The sequence below is a fragment of the Nelusetta ayraudi genome, unplaced genomic scaffold, assembly GCF_046127955.1.
Source record: "Nelusetta ayraudi isolate G7.1 ecotype Tasmania unplaced genomic scaffold, CSIRO-AGI_Nayr_v1 ptg000060l, whole genome shotgun sequence".
Taxonomy (NCBI): domain Eukaryota; kingdom Metazoa; phylum Chordata; class Actinopteri; order Tetraodontiformes; family Monacanthidae; genus Nelusetta; species Nelusetta ayraudi.
Genome location: NW_027466110.1, coordinates 2,095,331 through 2,114,269, shown reverse-complemented (window position 1 = coordinate 2,114,269; position 18,939 = coordinate 2,095,331). Strand labels below are relative to the sequence as shown.

Sequence of the window (18,939 nt, the reverse complement as noted above, 5' to 3'; positions counted from 1 at the left end):
TCCTCCCCCCCCTCCCATCCGTCAACCAACCCAGTGCCGTGTTCACGTGGACCAACCTGCTGGTGGTGGTGGTGGAGCTGGAGGGATCGGAGCAGGAGGCCCTGGACCTGGTGGCCCTGGTCACCAACGTGGTGCTGGAGGAGCACTACCTCATCGTCGGGGTGGTGGTGGTGGTCGACCCCGGCGTCATCCCCATCAACTCCCGCGGCGAGAAACAACGCATGCACCTCAGAGACGGCTTCCTGGCCGACCAGCTCGACCCCATATACGTGGCCTACAACATGTGACGGGGACCTCGGGTAGCGATTGGCGCCTCCGCGTGGACGGTGATGGAGAGGAGCCAGCAGGGGGCAGCAGCTACAGCCGGGCGCTGTTAGCAGGGCTAGGGTTTGTGAGAAACGGACCTCCGACCTGCCCCTGAACAGTGTCGCGGTGTCCTGTGGACTAAATCCTCCCGTGCGTGTTTCTCTCCGTGTGATTTTCTCACCTGGGCCAAGTTACCGGAGGGCATTCTGGGTCCGAGGAAGTGTGTAAAAAAAAATAAATTAACAAATAACGTTGGACTCCTTAACGCCAGATCGCGCAGTCCTGAAGGTTTAAGCTACAACACGACACTGTGCCATTTACAATTTATTTCATAAAGCTAGGAAATAAAGACCTAAATGTTAGCTTTGTTTGCCCTGCCACCCACCGCACAGCGCAGCGCAGCACAGCACAGGCTCCCGTGCCATCGCAGCTCTAAAGCTTTTCACCTTGAATTCTTTCCCGCATTTATCACTGCGCTTCGCTTTAAAGCTATTTTGTTTTCAGAGTGACGTCCCGTCGGCGTTGGGACGGACGGCGGACGGTCCGCTCGAAAGATATGCAACTTCCCCTGACAGCGGCACTTTGAGCGTGTCGGCGGAGAGAGAAACCGTGACTCGTAATTTTTAAAAAAAAAAAAAACTGAAACGTCTCGCGTTTCCTTGTTTTATTGAAGCAAAGCAAGAATGTGGGCGATTGCAGCGGCAGCAGGCAGGTGAGGCCCAGTTAGGACGAGGTGTGCAGGGTTAGCGTTGCATTCCAGTAGCAGCGTGCCAAATAATACAAATCGAGCCTTAATTCTTTTTTTGTTTTTTTGTTTTTTTGTTTTTTCCTCAGTGCTTGTTCCAATCCCGGCTCTTATTTTACAAAAGCAAAGAGTACGAGCTGTGGATTTGGAGGGAATATGCAGAGGGAGGTTAGTCGAGGTGAATCCTGCTCTCGCGGCACCCAAAAATCTTCTCATCTCGATCGAAGACGAACATACTTGATCCTCACAGCAGCCATCGTAGACGCACACTCACGCCACAGTCGCTTGTTCATGTGTTCTGTGCCCAATGTGTGCTTATCAGCACAAGTCTGGAAGATGTAGCAGCGCCGGACGACCGCGGGGACGTTGTGCTCACCTTTTTTGAGTACAGGCACATGTATTATACGAGGCAAGTGTTGAATGCGCTTAAAACCCCCATAATTTTGTATGGATAACTTCGCTCTACGTTGCTTTGCTGTTCTTGTTGTTTTTTTCAATATGCACATTGTTTCTTCATGAACAGGCTGCGGCCTGCTGTAAGTATGTACAGGTTCTATGTAAATTATTAATAGGTGGCGGAGACGTCGGGAAGCCTAATTCTCACTACTCCCCCTCCAAATGTATCTGAAGTGTATTTTCCTGTGTGAAGGTCGACGAGAGAATTGACGAGCCGTGTAAACTTTTTTTTTTTTTTTTTTTTTTTTTTAATGTTATTGCGAGAAAGCTCAAGACGCAAAACGGACACTTCCAGGGTGAGACGAAGCGCACTCCGAGCATGGCTCCGAGGCGTCCCATCCTCCAGAGCCAACTTTTGCCCGTAGCGTACGGAGAGATGCGTTTGTCAGTTATATGGTTAGTCGTCATTATTTTCATAACATGATTTCTTAAATAAAAATGGCTTTTAACCTGGTTATAGTTTGTTCTCACTTGAAAATGCGCATCACTTTCCAAGGGTTCAAGCGTCTTCATATGTTTGCCATTACTGTGGAAGACTAGTACAGTGATGTTTTTTTGTTTTGTTTTGAACATGGGAAAAGCAGGACTGTGGGTGTTTGGGATTTACCGTCCTCCGAGATTGTTGGAGAACAGGGAGAACATCAGACTAAACAAGTTTTAGCCAAATATTTATTTGTGTTGAGTATTTGTAAGAGCCATGAAAGTCCCTCAAAAATGGCCCAAAAAAGAAAGTTACATACAGACATAGAGCTTTACAGTGCCATGATTTAGCATACATCGTCATAAACACCAATGCATCTGACAGTAACAAGTGACATAAATCTCAGCAATCAAGTCTGTGTAAAGTTAACATTTTTATCTTCAAAAGTACACCCCCAAAGAACAAACAGGAATAATGAGTTAAAAAAATACTAATTTCCTTGAACAAATTAACATGAAGTGATTTTTTTTTCTAATGCGTGTTACGTACATCCATAAATCAAAAGTGCTACAAAACAGAACTGCAATGGCAGTAGTATATAACCGAAGGAAACTGGTTAATGAGTTGATTTCAGTGATTAATACACATTTACTGGCCAAAGATAAATCCTGATCCTCTCATCCTAAACATCAATTAAATGAACAAGAAAAACAAAAAAAAAAATCAAAAATGATGCAACGCCTGCAGAGCTAGGTCAGCCAGAACTAGCTGACTGATCACATGTTCACAGTTCTGGTAATGGTCCAGTGTGTGTAATTGCCTAATTTAATATATCAAAAAATGTCTTACTTCAGGACACGTATGCTTCTATTTTACAGAGAAGCTTGGAAGCTATGTCCAGCGCTAACACTTCATTCTCAGACTTGAACTGTTGGTTTGGAATGTGGGGGGATGGGTGGGCGTTGGGGTACTGAGTCTTTTTGCCATCCACGCCAAGAGCCTTCAGGTTTTGCACAATCTGTGGCAGATCTCTGAGGTTGTCACTGTAGAGGGAAGCCTGTGCAGCCAATACTGAGATGGAGCTGGGTAATGGATTTTGGCCGCACTTTCTATATGTTGCAGCTATGAGGGCCTTTTCCACCGCTTGATGGATTTTAAAAAGGCACCACTCTGTGCTTCCTTTGCCAGTGTCGTTGTGAGCTGCTGTCAAATCGCAGCGAGCCTGTCTGTACCAGCGCTGGGCCTCCTCCCTGTTAGGCCTCGGCACATCTCTGTTGTAAGAGTAGAAGTTGTAGGAGCGATAGGCTCGGGAGAATCTCTCTCTCCCCCGTCTGTGATTTCTGGCCTCCTGATCCCACTGCCGGAAGAAGTCGCTGAAATCTGAGTGTCTGCTTTGAGAGGATGAGCCTGTGCGTTTTCCGTTTCCTTTCTGCAGTTCTTCAATCCGATTTTGCAAGTATTTAAAGGCCTCTGTGGCAAGAGATTCACAGTCAGGGTTTTTGTCTGGGTGCCACCTCAGGAACATCCGTTTGATTGCTTTCTGCCTTTCCTCTTTGGGGAGAATCCAGATCTCTTCCAGATGTTTGTCAATTTCCCTTTTAGCTTCCTCCACAGAGCCAGGTAATGGTCTTGAAGGTGAGGAATTTGTGGCTGATGAAGGTGAGGAATTTGTGGCTGATGAACGTGAAGAATGTGGTGCAGCTCTATCCACAAGAACCAGGTCCCTGCAAGCAGTCTCTGTTGCCTTTGGTTTTCTGTGACGTTTGAACTGGTAGAGATCAAGACAACTGACTACAATTGGTTCATCTTCTCCAATATCTATTTTGTACCGTCTTGAATGAGGTCCAGCGCTCCCAGGCAGCTCTTCACCAATAACTGCGTAGATGTACTTGTCATTTGTGCTGTATCCGACATATTCGCCATCTTCAAAGACGTTAAGGAAGTCCATGTCTAAAGAATCGTGCCATTCCTCTGGGATGTCTGCTCCAGGCGCCGGTGGGTTGAAGAGCAAGCCTTCCGCTTCGCCGCTGTCACGGATCCCATTCTTGGCCAGAGCTTTTTTAACGTCTTCAAGAGTGTCGCACGTAAGGAGCTGTCCCAAAACTGGAAGATGATCTGAGGAAATTCTGTGGCCCAAGAGAGCATTAATTTGCTTTGTTAAAGTCATATTGATGTCATTGATGACCTTGTGAGCCATGTTTTCGTTATGTTTTAGGTAAAAGATGCAAGCCTCCAGCTCCTGTTTGACAAAAACATCAGTCTGATTGGCAGTTCTGTTCAGTGGTTGTTTGTCCAGCCAAAGCTTTGTCTCCAGGTTTTTACAGCAAATGATCTTAATACTGCCAAAGGTCTTTGTGCACATGTCGGCAGCATCTTCTTGTGTTATTTTCCCATGTGACTGGTCTCTGATGAGGCATATCAAACCATGTCTCAATGGTGGCGAAGACAGATGTTTTTCAAACCATCCACTGAATTCACAGTCTGCCCCAAACTCACAAAGCTGCATCTTTACTTCAACCACTCTCTCTTCGGTCAGCTCAGAGAGCATTTTAGGCCGGAACTTCTCAGGCAGGAGTTGCAGCAATCTGTTATGCTTATAGGCATCCTTGCCCAAGTAACACTCACTAAGGCTCTGAAGCAACAGCACCTTGTTCTTCAGCGCATATTCCAAACGTCTGATTTCAAAGCAAGTGTTGTTGTAGTAGAGTGTGTTTGACGTGTATAATTTTCCATCTGCAGCGGGAAGATACAGATCCTTCACGTTCTCTGCATAGGACTGGTCTTCTGGACTTTGGATTATCTTAAAAAACTGTTGTACAGCACGCTTCACAGTTTTCAGCTGGTTTGGGTTCAGCTGGGGTTTGTCAAAGGACTCTGAATGAATTGCTGCCAGAACATTGCAGTACTGCTCTGCGCTGGGTTTTTGCTTTACGCCAATTTTCTTAAAAAAGTCAACAAACATAATGTCTTGATCTGAAATTTTGTACAAATATGGTCTGAACTCGCTGTCATCAAGTAGTGAAATGCAGGAATCGTCGGTCTTCACGAGTGATGTGTCTCTTTCAACCAGAACTACAGGAAGACCAGACAGTGGCTGCTGATCAAACTCGTTGACTTGCAGGTAGGTGTACAGACTTCGAAACACACCGGCACGGGTTGTGATCAAATGAAAATTTGTTTTGCAGGGTGACTGACAGATGTTGCGCATGTTACCAGTCACACAGTGTGGGGGTGGCTGTTCATGAGCTCCTGCATTTACCACCAATTTCATGAGTTCTGATGACTTGTAAACTGGCAGATGTATAATCGGCATTGAAGTCCAAACCAGCTCTTGATGTTTTGAATCGCCCTCGATTAAAGATCCTTTCATTGCAACAGCAGTTTGCTCTGAGGCAAATGGTTGATGATAGTTGCACAGACTTTCTTGAATTTGTACAGGGTAAATGAACTTGATTTCAGCCATGCTCCCAAGTAACCCTTGGTCTTTGTCTTTGATCACTAAAGACAGGGCTTCTTTTAAAATCATTGTTGATCTTTGTTTTAAGTCATCAATGCAGCCTTTTCCTTTTGCTTCTGATTCTAATTGGCGTGCAAAATCTATTATTTCTCTTTTTGACAAGACATGCTTCATTCCCAGGTCTTTCAGTAACTGCTTTGGCCGATCTCCCGAGTAAAAACTTCCTTGGCACAACTCAGTCCAAAATCTGTCCGGCACAAACTTCTCTTCGGGCAACATTTTCTTGTATAGCTCAACATTGTCATCGTAGTAGTATGATGCTGCCTCCAATCTTCCCAGAGAACTGCGAATCAATTTCACTGTCATTAGGGTTGAGATGATTTTTTCCTTGCAACTAAGATAATTTTCATCAAGCTGAAGTGCCAGTAAGAGTTTGAGGCTTTGTTGCAGCTGGGTCTCATTAAGTGTGTGAGCAATGGGAAGAATGACGCGGATGAAATACTCCAAATCACTCAGGACTTTTATTTTCACTACTGCCGACAGATTGATGTTTTCTAAATTGTTTCGGAGAAAAGTGCCTTTACTGTCGCCCAGCGTGAACAAATTTGGAAACAAGTTGTAATTTTGACTGTTGAGGATAAATACCTCTCCAGGTCCACCGATGCTGACTCTTCTCCCATGTACTGTTTCAAATATTGGCATGGATCTTAACTTTCTCTCGTAGTCCTGCCTGTCTTTGGACTTTGATAGTCCATCTTGCAGAAAACACTGCAGGTCTTTCAATTCGTTCGTGGAGAGTTTGGTGAACTCAGAGGGATGAAGGCCGTGGACATGTTTCAACACAAGGCTCTGGTCATTCACATTCATGAGCTCATGGTGTACAATTGAGTAGAACTTGGTTCGATCTACAAGTATTTCAGAAAAAAAATTGCTGTTAAGCTTCATGAGACCGAGTTTAAACAGAATGCCTGATATGTTGATATCAGAAGCATACTGAATTACACTGGGCATGCTTTCAATTGTTTTCAGGAAATGCTTGTTCTTGAGCCTTGGACACACAACCGGTAAAATGCTCCAGCCATTGAAAAATTGCTTAACATCACTCATTGTCAGATTTTTCTTATCATTGGATTCCATAGCTGTGCCAGGTTTTATTTGACTTATCAGGAACTTCCAAAGTTCCTTTAGCCACTTCATTATTTGCTCATTTGGGATGTACAGACCACTGTCCTCGTCAATTTCACATTTCTTAAGAAGATCTTGAAAAACAGGCTTCAGATATGGCACCGCGTGAGGAATAGTCAAACATTTGACAAGGTCAAAAAAATGCAGAATATTTGTGTGGTTTCTGTTGGTTTCATAATCTGCAAATTCTTCTTCATAGCCACAGAACAGACTTTCATGGTGTGATATTAGCTTTGGAGATTTGGAGTTGAACACTCTCAAAAATTTGTCTTTTGTTAGAAGAAGTGGAAGTCCTTCAAGGAAACTGGAGTTGTCTTTTGTAATTTTTTTGGAGCCTTTTTCAAACTCGCTCAAGCAAAAGCTCAATAGCTTTGAACATCTTGTTTCATCTCTGATTAGGGTGGCAGTTATGGGGAGAGGTAAAGCCTCATCAGTTTGGGTGGCATCGTTCAGAGGCTTTTCTTTTAAGAAAGCTTGTACAGTTGAAGGATTCACATCTCTTACTTCAACACCTGCAGCCTTGAAACTTTTCCAAACTCTTTGCATTTCATTTGTGTAGGGAACCAATATCATTCCAAGATCTTCCAAAATAGGATCCAAATCAAAATGTAGTGGCGATGTCAGGTATGGTGCTTCTGTTGTTTCTGTTTCTGAGACATTACACCAGTCAAGAGAGTACTCCTTGAACTCTCGTTGTGCAATTACACGGATGACGCTTCTCAAAGCTGGAATCACATTAAGCTTTTCTGCTTTCATTGACCTATATACCTCATGTATCATAGTATGCCATTCCTGACTGGTGTCTTTTGACACATTTGGCCAAAAATATAAATATGAGGTATCAAGGAATGGTTGTAAAGCTATAAGAGACCGTTTCTTATCAGGAAAGTTACAACTGAGACAATGCAGGAGATCTGCATACAGCGGAGCAATTATATTGTGTTTTAAATATTCATTCCAATCGGATTTTTGATTTGAGCCATCTTCTTTCCAGAGACTTTTCCTGGCAGAATCTACCTCAAAGTTTGCATTGACATGCACTGGCAACCCAGTTTTCCCCGGCAATGGAAGGGAGCAAAAAGCTCCTCCTTGGAAACTCTTATCCGCGGGTTGAATCAGATGTGGATCTATAAGGGACTTTGAGTTGACCCGTGCTGCTACTGCTGCGTGAGGGAGTATGTCTGATGTTACTCCTCCCTCAACACTGTTTTTGGATGAACCGAATTGCTGTGCAATGATCCATCTACTTTGGTTCTTGTCTGAGGTTGAAACAACAGACCCGTAAATGACTTTTTGTGATCCAATGAGGGCTGGTTTTTCAGATTGTAAGGCATCTTGCAGTTTTTTTGTAAATACATCTTTTTTCTCTTTGCTTGACTGGGGTAGACTTTTTTCAACTTCAAAAAGGGTTGTGAGTGTGCCTGACTCTGGATTAATTTCATGGACACATATCTTGCTGATGTGTTGTAGAAACAGGATGAGCCCTTCAGGATCTTTCGAAAGTTCAGAGCAGAGCTCGTGCATGTCGAGGTCCGTGACTCCCTGCTGGCATATTTGGGAGTTGTTTGCCATTATACCCCTTCTTAGAGGTAACCTGAACATGGTGCCATTTTTAAGTGGAAATTTGTCAGGGAGAAAGGTTGTGTAGACATCCTCCATCATGTCCTTGAAAGTGTCTGCCATATTGTAGCCAATTCCATGTAGTGCTTTGTCTGTGTGACTCTCAATGTAGCTTTGATTGGGATCACAAATCATAAGTGTCTCATCTCCAGTCAGGATTGAGGGACAATCAGTTAGATGGTAAACAGAATTAAATCCTATCCCATATTTTCCAATCTTCCCCGCTGAGTTGTGCTTCCCCCCTTCTCCGAGCTGTTGAATGCCTCTGAGGTCATCATTTGAAAAAACACTGTTGTTAAAAACACACAGTGCTGGACCCTGAAGAGGGTTCCATTTTTCCCCAAATGTTTTGTCTTTGCCATGCTCACGTTTGTCCCAAACAAAGTGAATTTCTGTTGCTTCTGCGTCATCGGCATTCTGGAGGAGTTCCTTCAGGATATCCTTTTTTGATGGGTAGGCTGAAATGATGTTTTTAATTCGAACAGTTAGTTTTTCCCGCTGTGCAAACTGAAACGAAAATGGCAAGATGCCTTCAGCAACATGGTTCTGCAGAGTACGATGCCTTGTAGTTTTGATTCCAAAGTGGAAAGCCATATCCCGAGAGATATTCTTGTGGCACAATGTAACATTCGAGGGAACTGGCATCCATGCACTGTCATTGTAAAACATCTCCTTTGCTGGCTGTAAGACACCGTTCTCATTGGGTATTAGACAGGCACCTTTGATTTTTTTGTCATATATTCCTCTGCTTAAAATTGTTAGACAGATTGAGAGATCACTCTTGGGCAATGTTTTTTTTCCATGTTTAGTGTGCAACTCCTTAAGCACAGTTTCAAAATGGTGAACTGTAAAATGCTGTTCAACACCGATGCTCTTCCAGAGCCTGTTGAAATCAGAGAAGGCTTGTGGAAGTGCATAGAGATAGGGCTTTGCTTCAAATTGTTCGTTTTCTGCTACTTGGTTCACATTCGCAAATGTGCTGCCAACAAGGATGAATGGGAATGACTTGGCTCTCTGTGAAATTAAACTGGAATCACCAGTGTCAATGAGCCATTGATTTAAAAATTTATAGCACTCATGTGCTATCTTGTGAAGCATGGATTTGTTAATGGATTGTGATTGCTTGCATGCTTCTTTCAGCTGAAGAAGCACTGCCTCAGGATTAGGCCTGTTTTGAACTCCAAGAAATTGTAGGACGGGATCAGTGTTGTGCATTTTAAGACTGCCATGATCCAGAACAGGCCGTGTCATGTTAACAAGAAGGGAACATGTGTCGCTGAAAATGTTAGTGGGATTTTCAAGCCTTACATTCCCTCCCAGTTTTGAATTGCCAGGGCAAAATGCTGGGAGAAATTTAGTCCCCCTCAGGGTTTCCCAGACAGAAGTTTCTTCATAATTCATGCGATTTTTAATAAGGTCAAGAAGGCACTGCACATGGGTATATGCCTTGGTTGTGTTTTTGCTCCAGGTCTTGGCAATTGTGCCTGCTTTCTGAGTGATGTCTTTCACGGAAAGGTGATCATTTATCATTCCAAGCTCCAACAAACGTTGAATCATTTTTGGGGAACTGAAGTCTGTTATTGTACTATCAAGCAAGCGATCCCATTCGAGTTCAAATAGACAGGCAACTTTTCCTGATGGATTTACAAGTTTCTTGATGTGCTGGAGCTTGCCACTCTTTGTGGGAATGCATGGGTAGCTGAGCAGAAGGTTGTCAATTTTTCGAATGTTAAGGTCAATGGCATGTGATACAAGAGCATTTCTAGTTTGGGGGTCCATGTCATCAAGGTGATTAAACACTGTCTCTTGGTAAAACTTCTCCCAGTTCCATGTTCTGCTCTCTAAGACATTCTCAAGGCCAGCCTGTCTGAAGCTTTCCCTTAACCACTTTGGAAGAGGGACAATATGGTTGGGTTCTTTCACATGTTCCTTGCACACCTGCACTACAAGTGTGCCAATGGTTTTGTCACTTTCAATGCTCTCATGAAGAAATATGGCACTGCCCATTGAGCACCAGTGTTCTCCATCACTGAAGAGCTCTGGACCATCAGACTGCTGGGCGATGATAGTGTAAAATTTATCCACCAACGGTCTGAAAGTTGGACTTACTCTCTCTCTGTCAGGCCAGAAGATGTGATAGCTGTAAGATTCCAGTTCATTCTTTTCTGCGAATTTCTTTAACACCAACAGTGCAGTGATATATGCTGCCACTACAGGATCTTGAAGAAGAGCTTTGTTCCAATTGTGTTTTACTCCACTTTCCCACAGTCCTTTTCTGTTGCTTGTCACAGCAAAGGTTCCATTTACATTTATTGGTAGTCCTGTACGGATGGGAAGAGGCAGGGAGCAAAACGCTTGTCCTGCAAGATCTTTTGGAAATGAGACTTTTTTACCATTGGTTTGATTAATTTGTAAAGGCACAGCAACCCCACCAATAGGCAAGGAGAATTTTGCTTGCTTGGTTTTTTGAAGGGCCATTTCTAAAGCCTCGTGTGTCCCGAAGCAGTTGTACAGGAGCCAGCGCTGCACTTCATCAACACCGGATTCTCCCTGCTTGATAGTTAACGTGATGATTTTCACTTTGCAGGAGTCAATGACATCTGTGCATTTTTCATTGAGCCTCATCAGTGATGCCTCGGCCTGGTGCTGCTTTGACACAAAAGATTTATCAGGCATCTTGAGTGAAGCATCAGTTTTAGAAACAGTGAGGACTGTTTCTATTTCACTATCTCTTACAGGGGTTGATACATTTTTTGAAATGCGCTGAAGAGACAATGTTTTGATGTTCTTCAGAAAAAGTAGCTGTGTTTGAGAGTTTTCTGTCAAGCACTCTTGTAAGCTGATGATTTTGTCATTGTGATATATCTTGTTGCTTATTTCTGACTTCAGGGCCTCTTCCTCAGTTCGAAACGGAAGTTTGATGAGAGTCCCCGGGTAAGTTTGGAAGGAACTTGGCTTGGTGAGGTCGCAATCAAAGACACCATTGTATGGCCCAAACTGCCCAGGAAAGCATTGGAGAAGTCGCTGCTGTGACAGGTTCAGTTTGATTCCAGGATTTGTTTTGTTTTTGATGTGATTTTTAAGGTGAGTCACATTTGGATCCAGAATGAGGAGACTGTTGCCACTCAGGATAGAGGGAATATCTGTCAAATGGTACACGGTATTGAATCCAAGACCAAACTTGCCAATTTTTTCCACTTTATTTTCCTTTGAAGCAGCGCCAACTCTGACAATGTTCGTCCAGTCCTCAGCTGTGAACTTTTCATTATTGTATGCCCAAAGACAAGGGCCCTGACACTGTGTCATGTCCGGGTCAATGAGACTGTCAGGGGCATCTCTGTGCACCCTGGAATCCACTAGGAATTTGCAGACCTCTGCACCAGCATCCTCTGCATTTTGTATTAGCTCTTTGAAGATGTCCCTCTCATCATCATACTCTTTAAGAATGTTTTTTATTCTTGTTGTTATTGGTTCTGATTGTCCACATTGCTCTATTCCCACCAATTCTGGGCTCAGGATGTAGGTGCTGAGAAACTGGATGTTTAACCATTCAGCTGTTGCTTTTGGGATTTCTTCATGTAAAATGGGAATTTCTTCCTGACTGTACTTGAGCTCATTTAACCCATTTTTGCTCACATCACAGAAGACTACTTGTGACAGAGGTTTAAGAGTGTAATGTTCACCTGTCACGAGGGCCGGCACTGGAATGTCTTCAACTGTCTTCTTCTCTCTCCACAGCCAATTGAGAATTTCTATCGACACTTGAATCTCATCTGAATTTGCAAATGGCTCTTGCCTTGCTTCAATAGACTGCTGAATGAGCTCAAGAATGCCAACAATTTCATCTTCAGAAAGCGATGTTCTCAAACCCAATTCCTGGAGCAACTTCCTGTATGGCAAGAATTCCATCGGAACCTTTCCAATGTAAGAGCTGAGGTCCAGATTACGTGGGTAATCTAGAACCAGATCCTGTGGAGCCACAAACTGATTGTGGCTCCACAACCAGCGCATGTCCTTGTCCATCACTCTTTTGAATTCCGATATATGGTTTTGCATGTGTTCATAAGTGCTACGCAACTGCCTCTTGAAGTCCACATTTGTGTCAGGATCAGCCATTGTCTTTGCTTTGGTCATCAGGATGGATAAATTCTCTTTTACTTTTTCTGGAGGTGGTGGGCGTTTGAGGCCAAGTCTGTTGCAAAGCCTGTCACTGAACTTGCCCTCTAGAGGCATTGCATGCCCAACAATGTCTTCATACATAGAATGTCTTATTTCGTCAGGTGAGAAGAAACAACTGTTATGGTCGTCACTGGTTTTGACACATGGAACCCATTTTATCATTTTGAGGCGATGAAGCTGGTCATCAGAAAACTTTGACAGCAGATCATTAGTGTCCAACATTTTCAAGGTTGCTTGAGCTCTTTTAATCCCCTCTGAGCGAGTGTGAACATCCAGTTGGTTAATGCGTCGAGCCGTATGCAACAAATGCTCAGGCGACACATCCACTTCTTTGTTTATCAGTCCAAGATCTGTGAGAGATTTCAGCATCTGCGCTGTCTTAGTGTAGAAGGGTGGGGGGAAGTAATCTGACTCAAAAATGGCTTTGAATGTTTGGACTGTTGGATCAAAAAAGCTTGAGGCTTTTTTCAGCTCTCCCTTGACTTCAATGAAGCTCAAATCCTTACATTTACACTTCAGGGTCGGACTTTGAGAGAAAAGGACGTTACCATGCTCTAAAATCCAAGCCATGATTTTGTCATTGTCTTCTTTTCTGGAAGTTTTCCTCTCAATACCCTCAATGAGGAGATTTGCTGCCTCAGCTGTGTCCAAAAGTTGAACACTGAGCAACTGTAACAGTCTGCGGTCAGCCTCAGTGGCGCACTGCACAACAGAATCGGGGAAAGGAAACCCTGCTGGAATTTTAAGACCTGACATCAGAGATATGGCCTGTTTTGACTGCACTGCAACCCAGGAGCCCTTCATGGTTTGAAACAGAGGCAACGTTTGGAGTAGGTCTTTCTCCAAATATGAGACAGAATCTAAGCGTGACAGATAGTCTTTCAGGATTTTTTGACAACGCAAAGAATCACATTTCAGGTCGGTGACAAGTTTCTGAAAATCTAAATTCATCAACAGGCTCATAACACTTTTTGGAGACGGGCACAGCACATATGAGTTGAGATCTTCATGTTTGAGCCACTCATTTCCTTTTACCACTGTGCCACCTGCTCTGATTATTAACTGAGCTATTTGTTCTGGCAAGCTCATCTGCTTTCTTTCTTGAAAAACCAGGGTTGTGCTTGACTGTAGTCTTGCCAGTAACACAGGCTGGCCATTAGACAAAGGACTTACAGGTATCAATGGAATGCCAGTAAATCTACTTAACTCTTTGAAGTGAGTGTTGAGAAATTCCCAGAAGTGTTGAAGCCAATCTAAAGGTGGATGGTTGCCATCAGTGTCCCAATTCACAATTCCCGACTGTGATTGCTTCCAGTCCTGTGGCAAATACTTCCTGGTACACTCGGCTACGTGATGTGCGTTCAGGTTGATGATGTGAAATAGATCTGGAATAAAGAAGATAGAAAAGAAAAAAAAAATGTTATAAAGTTAATTTTATTAGAAAATTAGGAAAATATGTTTTAAAAAATCAATTGAAAAAAAATCATTTAAAAAGGTATTCCTACTTTGACTGGCCATTTCTTTCAGGTGGGCATTGCAAGCTGGGCTGAGGTCATCTGGAATAAAATTCTTGCAGCATGGCAGCAATGTCCTGCACAAAAATAAAGTTTGTTATACCAGTGCAAAACATGGAAAACAAAAAAAGTCAATATTAACCGAAAACTATGAAAAAAAACAAACAAATAGTTTGATTTCTAGTTTCCTTCAAAAATCAAAAAAGCAAAACTTGTTCATTTGCAAAAATACCCAAAGCACAATCTTTCTCGAATCAAATCAATGCACAATATTTATCAATTCATTGAAATGAACAAATATTGAGAGACTTAACGAGATTTTCAGGGGCTACCTAAGAGCCACGCATTCATCTTGCGTTAAAACTAAACAATTTATTTATCAACTGGTGATTTAGAATAAAAATGTTCACATTTATTACTAAAAAATAACATGCCAGTGGAAAGAGCAAAGTATTTAGTGTGTAAAAACTTGTTTTTCTAATATATAATTAACCGTATGTATTGATGAAGGCAAAACTTCAAAACCTTGGAAATGTGTTGCTGTCGATGAAAGCGGCGTCCTCCTCTCTGTCTGTGAAGGATCTGAAGGAGCCATCGCTGAGTGGAAGCAGCTGAAGATCTTTGAGTTCTCTGTACTTTCCATCACTCAAAACATACTCCAAAAGACAGAGCTTGTCGACTTTGGAGAGAGTATTCATGTCAACCCTGCGCAGAACGTCTCTCATAAAAGATGGAGTGACATGCTTTAGAGTCTTGCACTGTGGATAGGCCACATCTAAAGCTTTAGCAACACTGCCTGGTAGAGTGACAATATTTTCTCCACAGTAAATTAAAGTACTTTTTATGGCTGATAAAACGGCTGGGCTTGTTGGACCATTGCAGGGTAACACAGCTTCGGATGGAGTGACGAACTGTCTTTCGTCCCTGGCCAGCGAGAGGAGAGCCACATCCTCTCTGAACAAGTGCTGAAGAACATTTAGAGCAACAGCACGCCATTTTTCTTTGTGCTCGACCTGGGTAATATCGGGCAACAGATTGTACACAGCGGAGACTGGCAGAACTGATTGCTGGGCGAGTTTTAAAGTGTCTTGAATAATCATGACATACGCCAGTGGGAGCACCTCCTTCACCAGCAGCTCATTCCAGACTGCATGCTCGTCGTGTTTCTGGTCTTCCTCCTGCCATTTGATGAGACGTCTGTTGTCTGTGAGGCCAAAACACGCATTGACGTAAACTGGGAAACCTGTCTTGTTGGATTCATTGTTTGGTAGGGGCAGAAAGCAGCTCAGTCTGCTTTGAGTGCAGTCTCTCCTCTCGCCACAAGGGAATGCCAAGTCGACTTGAGGGAGGAAGCTCAACTTTTTGGCCAGTGCATCAAGCGCTTGAACATTGCCATCTTTCATGGTACATGTTGTCACAAGCCATTTTGTTTCTTTGCGGCTGCCTGAGTTGCAGGTAATCAATTTGAACCTTGTGGAACCATTTGTGGTCTTCCCATGTTTTGACTCCAAAACTGCGTCTGTGAGCTCTGAGGATTTCACTTCAAGTCTGGTGCTGACAGTGCCATCCGCATCTATATGTATCAAGGACACCGAGGTCACATTTCTCAGGAAGAGCAGGCTTAACTCAGCATCGGCAATGAAGCTGTCGAAAAGGTCTATTACTTTGTGAGAGTCATACAGATTGTCTGAAATTTCTGAGGCCTTGTTGCGCAAGGGGAACCGGAAAATGGTCCCATCAAAGTGCCGATCTTTCTTGATGACTTTTGGCCATTCTCGACGCTGTACGAGTGACACAATGTCACGGAAGGGTTGAAACTGGTCGTGCAAAGTCATCAAGTCCTCTTGGTGATCTGGATCATCCAGAGACCACAGGAAGCCTCCTTCTCTTTCTCCAAATATGTTTTCTTGGGGGTCCATGATGCCAAGGTGCCTTGAACTGAATATGCATGGCAGATCTGCGGGTAGAGGGAAATATATTCACTCCCATGCCCCAATAAATAATTAACAACAAACTAAAACTACTGTTACATGGATGCCCTAATTTTACCTGTTGTATGGTAGACAGAGTTGAAGCCAATTCCAAACCTCCCGACTTTGTTTGGGTCATTGCGCTTGTCGCTTCTCCCAGCCTTTTGAATGGATTCCCAGTCTTCATTAGTGAAGGCTGCATTGTTGTATGCATAAAGAGCAGGCCCTTCAGAAAAAAAAAGAAGAAAGAATATTCAGAGATGTTCCCATTTTTTTTTAATCAATATTAAAATTAGAGACCCCCCCCCCCAAAAAAAAAAAAAAAGTTAAATTGGATATCATCAAAAGTTTTTCCTGTCTGATTACAGGAAATGGATACGCTCACTGTCACTCTCGTTATACCTTGGTATTCTTTCAGCTCGTTGGTCCAAAGACTCTCAGTTCCATAGCTTCTCTCATCGTGGATGAAAATCACTTCTGTGGCTTGCGCATCGTCTGCATTTTGAATTAACTCCTGACAACAAAAGAAAAAAAGTGCATTGGCAAGGCAAAGTATATTAAAGTTTAAATTGATTTGATATTTCTAGATCCCTTTCCACAATTGAATTAAGGCTTGTCACACGAAAAATGAAGGTTCTGTTTGGCTCCACATACAATGAAGGGGCTCTCAAAGAAGTGAATGCAGATGTCAGACAGGTGTCTGCCTTTAACTGCATTTCATGTTTTTCCCAATTAGTTACTCTGGCAACATATAAGTAACAGTTTCAATGCACTTTTAGATTTTTAACTAATGTTATAATTTTCTGATTGCAAACAATTGTCACGTTTTGCTTTCTCATAAGTTGTATCAATCAAAACAGAAGCGACAATTAAAACAGAAATAATCCATAGCATAATACATGAACTGATATGTTTAAGACAGACAAAGAAACTAACAAAAAGTAGGAACTATCGCAAAAGGATAGCACAATTTCTTTTACTGACCTTCAAAATTTGCCCCCCATCTGGATATCGATTTAGAATATCTTTAAGGTAGTCAATGAACGGTGGTGCTGTTGCCCCGAAGGACGTTCTGTTGGAGGAGAGAGGGAGGGGGGGGGGGAGGAAGTGGGTGTTATTCAAATTGACTTGCTTAAGTTTCGATTCCACCTTAAAAGAAAAATAGTTCCGCGATTTGACCACTAGATGGCAGTGCTTATTCCAACACCGTTCAATATATATAAAAAATAAAATAAATCATTATGTCTATGTTGACGAGGATTTCTGATTTTCTGACCCGTGAAATATGTCAACTGATTGTGATAGTAGACCTCCCATGCTTTATAATGATAACTCACATGTCCATTTCTACTGTATAATTTTGGAAATAATCCACCTGAAAAACTGAAAAATATCATGTCAATGGCAAAGTTGTCAACTTTGGAATCCCCCCCAAAAGGCCAGAAATGATTTCCCATAAAATATGTCAACTGATTGTGATAGTAGAGCTCCCATGTTTTCCAATGACACCTCAGATGTCAAATTATACTGTAACATTTCTGAAATAATCCTTGTCAAAGATGAGAAATACAATAATGTGAATGACAAAGTTGCCAAATTTGAAGTCCCCCCAAAAGGTAAAAAAATGATTTCCCATAGTATATGTCAACTGATTGTGATAGTAGAGCTCCCTGGCTTTACAATGATACCTCACATGTCCATTTCTACTGTATAATTTTGGGGGAATAATCCACCTCAACATAGACATAATGATTCGCTGAATTTTATACTGTACGTTGAAAAGTGTTGGGATAAGCACAGCCATCTAGCGGTCAAATCGCGTTGTTTTTTTTTTTTTTTGTTTGTTTGTTTTTTTAAGGTGGAATCGAAACCTAAGAAGCACCGCGGAAGCACCGCGTCGAATGTGAAGGAGGAGGAGGAGGAGGAGAATGAGGAGGAAGAGGAGGAGGATAGTCTCACCGAGTCTTTTTCTTCGTTTTCTGACTCATTTTTCCTTGGGCAGACACTGTGGGGCAACAATCAACAAAGTTGTTTTAAAGCGCACAACAGCAAAATAACTCCTCGTTAGTATAGTGGTGAGTATCCCCGCCTGTCACGCGGGAGACCGGGGTTCAATTCCCCGACGGGGAGGGTTCTTTTTTTTTCCTCTTTCTTGTGAATTATTTGTTATTTATGTATTTAAAACAACAACATTATTTCGTGACTATTTCTGAAAAAAGAAAGAAAAATACGAAAATTCTATTTCCTTATTCTTTCTGCCAAAGTGAATTCGCTCGTTGTCTGACTAGTCAACTAGTTTTAGCTTTATCCTGAAGACGAGCCTTTGCACATTTGGCCCTTGTTTGTTTGTTCTTTTTAAACTCACTTTGAGTCTTTCTTGTAATTGCTAGTTTGTTTTTTGTGTGTGGCTTTTAGTACTGCAACAGCGTTCCAGCTAAATGTCGCACTTTCCTTGAACATTAAATGAAATGTGCTTGCCAATATCGAATACTCTTTTTTTTTAATTTTTTTTTTTATCCGAAACAAGGGATCATTGAAAATAAACACATTTCCAATGGCTGTTCAGACATAATAATTTCAAATTGGTCTTACCGCAGTCATATTCTGAGTATTTCCCATAACATGATCCAGCACGTTCGCCAAGGCAGACTCAGAACGTCTCCGCGATTTATTGCGCTCTTTATAAGGACTAGTGATGCTCAGCCCCGTTGATGACAAGTCGCACGCCCCTTTTGCAAGTGCTCCCCTCCTTTCTTTCGTGTTTGAGGAAAAGGAAACCTAAGTTTACATTGCCGAAATGCGAGCGACCGGGTCAATCTCGTTTCCTGGCTCATCATTCGCTGAAACGAAACGAAACGAAACCTCACCAAACCAAGTCGCTAAAAAGTGCCTGAAAAGAGTTTCGTTCTCCCGAATGACTGACGTGTTTTATTCTATATCCCAAACCCTTAAAGAGTGATTGGCATTGTAGAGACAAGAGATGTCGCTGATCCACGGGCATCATTTACTCCGCCATACACTAGATGATGCTGCAGCCCGCAATAAAGAAGAGAGAAAAAAAAAAAAAAAAAAAAATCCAAAAGGAA

General features: G+C 42.5%; 2 protein-coding genes and 1 non-coding gene across 7 annotated transcripts in view; 2 read left to right on the top strand and 1 right to left on the bottom strand.

Annotated features, from left to right (window-relative positions):
• dip2a (disco-interacting protein 2 homolog A) overlaps nucleotides 1-1,962 on the top strand; it is a 68,797-nt gene extending 66,835 nt beyond the window's left edge. For all 5 annotated transcript variants that reach the window (XM_076040389.1, XM_076040387.1, XM_076040386.1 and 2 more), the window contains one exon: nucleotides 35-1,962. In XM_076040389.1, the coding sequence (XP_075896504.1) occupies nucleotides 35-287 (253 nt within the window). In that variant the 3' untranslated portion in view covers nucleotides 288-1,962. The remainder of the gene's footprint in view (nucleotides 1-34) is intronic.
• Nucleotides 942-18,821, bottom strand: sacs2 (sacsin molecular chaperone 2). The gene is made up of 8 exons (XM_076040384.1): nucleotides 18,446-18,821; nucleotides 17,813-17,846; nucleotides 16,838-16,925; nucleotides 16,256-16,367; nucleotides 15,933-16,079; nucleotides 14,409-15,840; nucleotides 13,875-13,960; nucleotides 942-13,754 (listed from the first exon to the last, which is right to left on the bottom strand). The coding sequence occupies exons 2-8, from the start codon at nucleotides 17,839-17,841 to the stop codon at nucleotides 2,779-2,781; spliced, it is 12,870 nt and encodes a 4,289-aa protein (XP_075896499.1). The 5' UTR covers nucleotides 17,842-17,846; nucleotides 18,446-18,821; the 3' UTR covers nucleotides 942-2,778.
• trnad-guc (transfer RNA aspartic acid (anticodon GUC)) lies at nucleotides 17,912-17,983 on the top strand. Its single transcript has one exon. It is a non-coding gene; the product is annotated as a tRNA-Asp (tRNA).
• Nucleotides 18,822-18,939: the final 118 nt, after the last annotated feature.